Genomic DNA, 10,947 nt, shown 5'->3' on the forward strand with positions numbered 1-10,947 from the left:
AAGGCTTGTTGATGAGGTCCTTTAAGTCAGGGGGGCGAGGGGGCAGGGGGTCAAAGTTCAGATTGTATGAGCAGAGAAGCAGCACCTGTGGAGAAGGCATGAGCAGAGCGGAGCAGCGGAGGACGCCGAGTCGAGACGACCGACAGCACTCGCCTGTTTCTTGTTCGTCTCGCTAGGATTCGTGAATTTTAAACGTCTGTCCTTTTGCATCCTTAGTGTTTTTTTGTCCCGAGACGGCGACATCAGGGGATGTGCTGAGTCTCAACGTGTAAGATTCAAAGTTTTACTACTGCTATAGATCAAAATTAATCTTTAGTATGAAAAAAGATCCACAGACGACCTGCAGAGTCATTCAATGATCGACAGCGTCAAGGTTCAGACTTCCGTCCTTGTCCTCAGTCTGGATGAGAGTCTAGTTTTGCTCCTTCTTTGTTTCGTTGCCTCAAAGTCTTTTTCTTTTTTTTTTCTTTTTTTTTTTTGCACTTTTCTTGTTAAGTTCAGGGTCAGAGAGGCTGGAAGTTTCCATTCATGGCTGCAGCCCAATCAAAAGGTCCACAGCTGAAGTCTTATCCTTCTTTACATCTTTTCCCCCTCCCCACCCAAACAAACTCAGTCAGCTTCACATCTGCGGACCTGGGTGTAGAAGTACTTCAAAATATTTCGTGTAATATCCCTCTTGGGTGCCAGATGGGTGACTTTTTCCCGTACAGATTGTCTGCACGAACACCAAGAATATCACAATATTCAACTAAAGTCAATTTAAGCTCTAATACTGAGATTTCTATCTTGTGTGAGACGTCTGGATGCAGTAAACTCCGCCCATCTGGACAAATGAGCACTTTAAAACAAATGCTGGAGAATTCAGGGTTCCAATAGTTTAAGATTTGGAGATTTTTGTTTAATATTTTTAATATAATTTATACCAAAGTACACTAAGGAGACTCTTTCCACAATAAATATCTGCATATTAAATGAGAGGAGTCAAAAATCCTAGAAAATATGTAGTTGCATAAACAGTATAAAGGGGCAGTGCAATACTTTTCTACATTTTTACTGACTTTTTTTTGCAACTTTTGTGCAACTTATCAAACAGGGAAAACATGAAATACTTTTATATATTTCCAGATTTGTGCAGGAACCCTGATGATTTAACTACTTCTATACCCAGGTCTGCAGCGCAATCGTTCTCTGACGGCACCGGATGCTAAAACTTAGGCTGGTAGAGAGCCACTCGACCGCTGAGGCAGCCCGAGGCCAGCTGGCAGTGCGTCGGGGAGAACTTGGTGGTGAGCACGACGTCGCTGTGCGAGTAGATGGAGCGGATCTCCCTGAGGCAGCTGGTCTGGACGGGCAGGCAGTCGACCAGCTCGCCGCAGCGCTCGTCGAAGGCCAGCAGGCGGACGCCGTAGCCGTACGGAGAGCAGATGAGCCGTCCGTCCGGGCTGAAGCACAACTCCTTGATGTAGCCCCTCCCAACGTTGGCCTCCTCGATGTAGTGGGTGAGGCGGAGTGAGCAGCGGGGGGAGACCAGCGGGCGGGTGGGCGCTCCCTCCTGGAACTCGTACACACACGTCCACTGGGGAGAGAGAGAGAGAGAGAGAGAGAAAGAGAGATCGGGGGTCAGTATCACAGCATCACCTGGTAGTATTAAATATATTGGTGTCATCACTGGAAGGACACTTTACATTGATTCAGGACTCACAGTGGAACCAACCAAACATTAGCAGCTTTTTGTAGTGAAGCTAAAACAATCAGATGTGCGAAAAGGCTGGTCACTTTCTTGTTTTTGCTTATTCTGTAATCAGATTGTTCCTGATTTAAATCTAAATTTTAGTTAAAGTTTTTCTCTGTGGTCTCTTTTTAGACAACATGTATCATTTGGATTTTTTTTAAACAAAATAAAAAGGGTTTGTAGGAAGAAAAGTTTACATTTCTCAATTTTCAATTACTGAAAAAAGTATTGTTTAGATAGCTGCACCAAAACGCAGAATGAGCTGATGAGTTTTGCACTCAATTACTATGATTTCTGATTGTAGGTTTGATTACAAATAGCTAATGCTCACCATACTCAAAAGATAGATTTTCAGTGCATTATTCCTATAAGCTGAAGCAGTGATGATGTCATTCCTTTTAGATGACAACAGAGGTCACGTACTGTAATTCTTAATGTATAAAAGTCTATAAAAGTCTTATTTCAGAGACACTCTTTGAGATGTCAGGTGTATCTACAGCTAACTGTCTCTGACCTCCTGGTCGTCCATGTTGCTGGAGCAGCGGATGAGCGTGGCCCAGCCTTTCGGGTGGAGCTGCAGGGAGGTGATGCAGTTCCCTCGGTCCCGTTCTCCTGGGATCTCTGGAGTCAGAACCTCCAGGCTGTTCCTGGGAGAAAGGCCTGCGAGAACAAAGGGTGTTAGAACTTTACTTTCTATCATCATTATTCCTTCAGAGGAGAACGTCAGCAGGTATCAGTGTCTCGGTTTCACTCCATGACTGTCTCTGACCTTCTCTATGTGGGTGAAGCTTGCTGGAGTCGTTTCCCTGACGAGGAGTTCCTGCCCACCTGGACGCTGATGTGCCTCCGTCTGAAGTCAAAAACAGTCAATGTGTCAATAATAATAATGACAAATACACATTGTAGGTTATCAAGAGCCCAAAGTTTGACCTTAAAACTGCTTAATTAAATTGTAAAATGGTGAAAAAAAAATTTAAATATTAAATTTAAACTGATATGAAATGTAAAAACCAGGTAACAGTTGTATTTCTGCCTGATAAAAAGGCCTAAAAACAAATACTCAAGTCTTGTTCAACTAATTATTAATAAGTGTAAGCAAAACACACAGTTTAAAAAATTGACGTGAAGGGAAAAGCCACAAATCTAGAAACTGAGTGATATAATAGGTGAGATATATACAAATTGTTTTATTAATCACAGGCAGAAAGAATGTGATCAGACCTGAGCTGAGGGGAGTCCGTCGCGCTCGCAGCATGCGGTAGCTGCCCACCTCGAGGGACTGGGTGAGGTCCAGGTCGTGGAGGATGAGCAGATACCCTGAGGAAGTGGATATGAGCATCTTGGAACAGTCGGGTGTCAGACGCATTCGCATCAGGTATCGAGTGTGGAAGAACTTTTTGTGCGGGCAGCCGTCCTCTGTAAATCTGCAGGAAAGACAGAATACAGAAGATTTGATGGCTTTTTATTGTATGATCCAGTTGAGACGGTTTGTCCGAGGTGGAACATGATATGGAGAGGCGTTGCTCAAAAACAAGAGAGTTGGAACAAAACAAGAAACAGTTTGGATTAGTCACATATTTCAGAAATATCAGAACCATCACCAACTTTCTAGGAATGAAAACACATTTTCTTTCTCATTTATCTCTAGGATTTATGTGATGGGAGGGGTGAAGGAGACAGGAGTCTGTGATGGTATTGTTTGAGTTTTATGTGCAGCTGTTGGTGAAGTAACCACAGCAACAGGAATATTTCTGAAGAGGTAGAAATGAACACAATCATAACTCTACTGGTATCAGTGCAGAGAAGATAATTTCATTAGTTATATGACTGAATAGTTAATAAAACATTAATTCACATATTAAGAAAAATTTGAAATATTCACTGGTCTCAGCTTCTTAAATGTGAGGATTTTCTACTTATCTCACTAAATATTGATATTAAAGTAATTATGTTTGAATTGAAGGACGGCTGGTCAAACAAATCAAGCAATTAAAAAGGATGTAAACGTGGTTTCTGGGGCAACAGACATTTAGAGTTTCACCAATGATGTATAATTAATCAGTGATTTTTTTAACCTTTGTGTCATCCTTCCGGGTCAAATTGACCCCATCTGTTTTGACCCTTCCTTCTTTCCTCCCTTCTCTATTTCTTTCCTTTCTCTCTTTCCTCCCTTCCTTCTTTCCTTCCCCCATCCACCTTTCTTCCTTCCTTCCTTCCCTCCCGCCTTCCTTCGTTCCTACCTTTCTTCCTTCCTTCTTTCCTCCCTTCCTCTTTTCCTTTCTCTCTCCCTCCCTCCTCCCTTCTTTCCTCCCTCCCTCCCTCCAACCTTCCTTCTTTCTTTCCCTTCCTTTTCTCCCTTCCTTCCTACTTTTCTTTCCTCCCTCCCTCCTTCCCTTCCTTCTTCTTCTCTTCCTTTCTCCCTCCTTCTTCCCTTCCTTCCTTCCTTCGTTCGTTCTTCTTCCCTTCCTTCCTCCTTTCTTCTTCTCTTCCTTTCTCCCTCTTTCTTCCCTTCCTTCCTCCTTTCTTCTTCTCTTCCTTTCTCCCTCTTTCTTCCCTTCCTTCCTCCCTCCTTTCCTTCCTTTCCTCCCTTCCTTCCTCCTTTCCTTCCTTCTTTCCTTCCTTCCTTCCTTTCCTTCCTTGACTCAAGGACAACAGGAGGGTTAAAGAATGAAAATAATTAACAGCTGCAGCACAAACTGAATCCCTAACAAGGTGAACAACTCATTGGCTGTGTCTGGAATGACATCATATTTAGTGTATAGTCCGTCAAACCCGAGCAGAGAATGGACAGATGTTGGAGCTTTTTTTTTTTTTTTTTTACCTCTACTTTGTGAATAGTATCCTAATGTGTGAAATGTTTGCACTATATAACAGTGGTCACCAACCCTGCTCCTGGAGAGCTACTGCCCTGCACGTTTTAGGTATCGCCCCACTCTAACACACCTGACTCTAATAATTAACTCGTTATCAAGCAGCTGAAGCTTGTCAAGGGCTTAACAAGGACTTTATTATTAGACTCAGGTGTGTTAGAGTGCTGCGGTGCTATAGACTGCTATAAAGTGAGCTCACAAATTCCCACAGTGAAACAAAAGTGCAGTGTTCATGGTATCTAAACTATATCCTAATAATTGCATACTGTAATGGGTTGCATTTAGTAGATTAGACAATGAGTCTGGTCAGTGAAGAATACTGTCAGTGAAATGCCAGTAATCTGAATTTATTGCTAACAACAGACTGATGGTAGTGAATGAGGGACAGAGTTTTTTTATTTATATCATATTGTGATGTGATGACAGACTGGAGAAGATATACTGATAACACAACTAACATTTTTTTTAAAGAATTTGTCCAATCCCTCACTCAAACAACACAAACATTTCTTCTACATACCAAGAACCAACCAGCACATTGACACAAATCCATGTACACATATGATGCACACACACACACACACACACACACACACACACACACACACACACACACACACACACACACACACACACACACACACACACACACACACACACACACACACACACACACACACACCTGTTAGTGTCCCATGTGATGACGTTGCCATCAAAGCCAGACGTGACGAGGAGACGCGTGTTGGTGTCGTACTCGATGTTCTTCACCCAGCTGGCGTGGCCGTGCAACGAGCAAACCTTTGAATTCAGCTTTCTGAGATCCCATAATGCAATTGTGGTGTCGTCTGAGCAGGTGGCAAACAAACGATTGTCCAGAAACCTGCAGGGTGCAAAATTTTATTTAAGATTCTTGATGGATGTGAATCTGGAGAGCATCTAATGTACTCTAACAAACTTTAACTGTGTTAACAAGAAGCAGCATGTTGCACTTTAAACTCTTCCTGGGTGATGTGAACTGCACCTTATGTTGTTGACACAGTCCTCGTGGGCCTCCGTCAGGGTTTTGATGTGTCTGGACGAGATGGGATCAAACAGCAGGACCTCGGTTTGCTCGCAGGCCACAGTCAGCACAGACCTGAGCAGAGCAGACACAAAGATCAGAGCAGACACACACAGGTCAGAGCAGACACACAAAGATCAGAGCAGACGCACAAAGATCAGAGCAGACGCACACATGTCAGAGCAGACACACACAGGTCAGAGCAGACGCACACAGATCAGAGTAGACGCACACAGATCAGAGTAGACGCACACAGATCAGAGCAGACGCACACAGGTCAGAGCAGACACACAAAGATCAGAGCAGACGCACAAAGATCAGAGCAGACGCACACATGTCAGAGCAGACACACACAGGTCAGAGCGCGCACACAGGTCAGAGCAGACGCACACAGGTCAGAGCAGACGCACACAGGTCAGAGCAGATGCACACAGATCAGAGCAGACGCACACAGGTCAGAGCAGACACACACAGGTCAGAGCAGACGCACAGGGTCAGAGCAGACACACACAGGTCAGAGCAGACGCACACAGGTCAGAGCAGACGCACACAGGTCAGAGCAGACGCACACAGGTCAGAGCATAGAATAGATAGAATAGAATATACTTTATTGTTACGGACTCAAAGTGCATAGTGCATAGTAGTAGCAGTACTAGTAGCATAGTAATACAGTAGCTGCCTTTACAGACAATAAATACAGATAAAATACATATAACAGCTAAAGACGTACACGTAGGCTACATACACACTCATGACACATCCAATGACAGATTAAAGAGCAGACGCACAGATCAGAGCAGACGCACAGATCAGAACTGACGCACAGATCAGAGCAGACGCACAGATCAGAGCAGACGCACAGATCAGAGCAGACGCACAGATCAGAACTGACGCACAGATCAGAGCAGACGCACAGATCAGAGCAGACGCACAGATCAGAACTGACGCACAGATCAGAGCAGACGCACAGATCAGAGCAGACGCACAGGTCAGAGAGAGTTCATCTCTTTGGTCACATTACATCAGCTGATTTATTTTGTTTTGAATTCATGGACGAATTTCTTAGATTCATTCAACTGTTTGGATCGAGATTGAATCTGATCAGTGATCATCAGAAGACCAAACATAACCTGACAAAAAGAAAATGAAGCAAACAGAGCAGCAGGGAAACTGTTTCTCATTTAAATTCAGATCAGATCTTTATCGTCCCATAAGAGGACTTTCTTTTAGGAGGAAAGCAGTTTAAAAACATCTCCTTTCAAGCCAGAACACAGTAATATAATAAAAACACATTTGAATATCAGGTATGCAATTCATAATTAGATACAAGATGTATGGTAAAAAGAAAGGAAAACAGCAAGAGTAAGTAATTAAGTAATTAAAATGTTAAACTGTGTGAGGAACCAAGAGGAAGCTGCAACAATTTGTTGATCTAGTTTCAGCTTCTTACTTTTTTTTCTTTTTCTTTTTTAAAGATTTGATGCTTTTCTTTATCGTACATGATGCTTATCTGGATATGTTCGGGTTGGCCTGTTTTTCACTATTTTCTGACATTTTACAGACAACACACTTAATTAATAATGGAATTGAATTGTTACCTGCAGCTAAAATGATAAAGTATTAGAATTCATAGCATTTATTGAACACAGGATGAATTAAAACTGTTACGACATGTCTATTGGCAAAAAGCAATGAATTGAAATAAACTGAATTTAATGTATATTTAAACTACACCCTTGACTGTGATGCAGTATTAAGACAGTTGTAATAATGACAATAGGATTAATTCAAGTGTGCCACAAGATTAATTTTCTAATTTAGGTCGCATAGTATCCAGAGAGAAGACCTCACTGTGTATAATAAACGTTGTGTGTATGTGTATTTATTTGTGCCCTAAGCAGAATTGAATTGGCTTTGTTCAGTACTTTTTCTTTTTCTAACAGACTAATATAAAACAGCCTTAAAGTAAGATAGAGAGATAGAAGAACAATGAAAACTTTAAGATGTATCATATCTGTAATATTAGTGCAGAAAGAGTTTTATGAACCTAACAATTGTGCAAAGATGAAAATACAAAGTTAAAATATTAAAACGTTTTGCACAGATGATGCAGAAATGTTTTAAATAGCTGCAGAGCCCAAACATCTACATGAAACCCTGCAGTACATCACTACACATGCATTATAACTCAATTAAATCTCCCAAGAATAAAACATATAAGTTAATTAAATGCAAATAAGAAATATTTTGAAGCAAAAAACTATGTAAAAGTGCAACATTTGATAACAATATTCTCCGCTTTTCTGTCACTGATCAAGATTTTGTTCAATTATTACAAAACCAATGTAATCCCATAATGACATGCAGCAGGTTTTGTTTAGTCCTGGTGTCTGCTGAGCCCACAAACAGAATCTGACCCAGCCAGATCAGGACAAGGCTTGACCTGGTTTGACTGCAGGATTAATTTCCTACAACCTGCTGCCTGGTCACCTGCGGCTTGAAACTGAGTCAAGTGGACTTCATTAATGAGTTGCTTGTGCAAGACTGTCCAAGTTTTATTTAGGGAAGTTCAAGAACTTAAAATAGCTAATAGGTGCAGAATTAGAAATATATGTGTTGATGATTTACTGCATCAAGAAAGTCCAGAGAGATGTGATATATGGTGTATAATATACAAATATATAATTATTTTATTGTTTGTATCTTAAAAACAGCACTTTTCCTAATTTAGACTACTTTATACAATATGTTTGGTTATACTGCACTTCATGGTCATGCCTTTAATTAAAGCCTTTGAATTGAATTGTAAGGGTGCAATTAAAGCACCTGCCTAGGTTTTTATAAGTACAAATTCATATATATTAGTGATTTACCAAACCCAGTGAAGAAGACCCTGGTGATCATGACTGTTTTAAAGTGAAAGGGGGGGGGGGGGGCCTTGAAATGTGAAATGTGTTCCTTACCCATCCGGGGAGTACTCCAGGTTGAACACCGCTCCGTGTGTTTGGGTGCTCAGGTTGACTGACTCTGCAGCCGGATTCATTGAGCAATATAAGCTGGTCATTGTCCTGAAGTTATCTCTAGCTGGGTCCACAAACACACCACGTCTAATAGTCCTGTTCTGCAGCCAGGAGAACAGACTCATGACATCTGTGCCACCACTACTACTACCACTTCCACCACTTCCACTACCACCGACACTCTCATGCATGCAGCCCGGCTCTCGCTCCTCTGCAGCCGGGGACCGTGCGCTTTGCTCCGGCTGCTCCTGCCTGCTGCTCCCCGGTGCAGAAGGAGAAACCCTCCGAGCCATGTCATCCTCCTCTTCCTCCGAGTCGTCGATGTCGTCCGGGTCTCCCTCTTTGTCGGAGGCAGTGTTGTCAGGCCTTTGCTGAGACTCGTCGGCGTCCTCGCTGTCGCTCTGGTGCTCGGAGCTCATTGTAAAGCTTCTCCAGCCTCCTCACACAGCAGGTTGTGTTGGGTTTTTTTTGGGGAGGGGAGTTTAAAGGGGTGAAACGCGGACTGGCTCCGGTCACACCTACCGAGCAACAAACCCAGAGTGTTCCTGCAGCAGCTTAAGGTGCCATGGCGGTAGATTTTAGCTGCATTGGTGAAAGCGGCCACATTATATTTTGTTGTCAGACTTGGCAGCTAGAAAGAGTTAGACTGATACCGGAAGACTGCAGAGTTAGCCTTCAAAATAAAAGTGTTAAAATAAAAAAAAAGTGCGCATGGTAACTACATTTAAATAAAAACAAGTATTAGCCTACATGGTAGAATAATTGATTATTCATTTATATTATGCTTTTTGTTCATTTGGTTTTTAAATTAAAATAGGTCCAGGGTTATTATAGTTAACTAAAACTAAGAATAAAACTAAAAGTAGCAGTGAAAAAATAATTTAGTTAACTAAAATGTAAAAAAACCCAGCTTATTTTTATTTCCCCTCTCCATTTGTACTGTATTGTGTTCAGTTTGACTTCTTGAGATAACAGGCTATTATTATTATTATTATTATTATTATTATTATTATTATCATCATCACTATTATTATTATTTCATCCTTTTCAGTTTAACTACTCATCAAGGCTTTCCTCATAATTTCCGAAAAACTGAAACTAAAACTACATAAAAACGAAACTAAAACTACTTAATCACTTATTAAACTAACTAAAACTGAACTGAAATTTAAAAAAAAAAGCAAACTAAATAATTTTTTTTTAAAAACGAATGGAAATTTCAAAAGTATAACAAACCTGGTTACAACCATACAGTCTATGGTTACGACGTTTTTAATTAGTAGGTATTTTAATGTGAAAGTTTAAGACGGAAGCTAAACGTATTTATTCTCTTCTACTTGACGTTTTCCTCCTCACCGTAAACAAATGCAAAATAAAAAAGAAACTACGAAGTTCCGCTTCCTCGTCCACTTTGAGGTGCTTTGAAATAGTTTGTCTCCACCTGCTGGATAAATGCTGCAAGATCATCTCTGTGTTACTGAACTATGGATGGAGCTTTTATTTATTTATTTATCTATTTATTTATTTATTTATGTATTGCAGAATCTAAAAAGACATAGCCTAGGCCTATCATATTGCCTGCATGCATAAGATAAGACATTGCTTTATTAGTCCCACAATGGGGACATTTGCACTGTTACAGCAGCACGTGGACAGCAAAATAGAATATAAGAACAGAAATAAGAAATAATAAAGAACAATAAATAATAAGAACAAAAAAAAGAGAGCTTAGAGAACAATAATAGTAAAAATATGTAATAAAGATAATCTTATTCCACAGATTATTATATGTATAATAAGCCTATATTAATTAATATTGCACACAATTTAAATTATTAGTATTGTCAGTATACATGTATGGTGTATTAGGGCCATAATATATGTAAAAAAACAAAAAAACAACAATAACAACAACAACACCGAGGGGTGTGTTCTTCAGTTGCACCCCGAGGGCTCTTTCTGCGCCATCAGCTCCTTGGTTTTCAGGATGTTGAGCTGTAGGTGGTTCCTGTCGCACCATCCTACAAAGTTCTTAACTAGGTTTCTGTACTCCTCCTCCTTATAATTATCTGTGATGCTGCCAACAATGGATTATTATTATCCCCACATTTCTGCAGGATGGATGGAGGTAAACAAGGTTGTGTCTGTTGTATAAATATGATATTAATGAAAAACAGAATGTTTCCTTTTCTACATATTTTACATCTGTTTTGTGTTAAATTACTAACTTTCTATAATTCTATAAGATACAATAAGATATTACTT

At 40.6% G+C, this 10,947-nt stretch overlaps 1 protein-coding gene across 1 annotated transcript; it reads right to left on the reverse strand.

The window, feature by feature from the left end:
• Positions 1-803: 803 nt before the first annotated feature.
• wdr32 (WD repeat domain 32) lies at positions 804-9,221 on the reverse strand. The gene is made up of 7 exons (XM_053335643.1): positions 8,626-9,221; positions 5,624-5,737; positions 5,285-5,482; positions 2,954-3,156; positions 2,502-2,582; positions 2,247-2,392; positions 804-1,576 (listed from the first exon to the last, which is right to left on the reverse strand). The coding sequence occupies exons 1-7, from the start codon at positions 9,099-9,101 to the stop codon at positions 1,205-1,207; spliced, it is 1,590 nt and encodes a 529-aa protein (XP_053191618.1). The 5' UTR covers positions 9,102-9,221; the 3' UTR covers positions 804-1,204.
• Positions 9,222-10,947: the final 1,726 nt, after the last annotated feature.

The sequence above is a fragment of the Scomber japonicus genome, chromosome 16, assembly GCF_027409825.1.
Source record: "Scomber japonicus isolate fScoJap1 chromosome 16, fScoJap1.pri, whole genome shotgun sequence".
NCBI classification, from domain to species: Eukaryota; Metazoa; Chordata; class Actinopteri; order Scombriformes; family Scombridae; genus Scomber; species Scomber japonicus.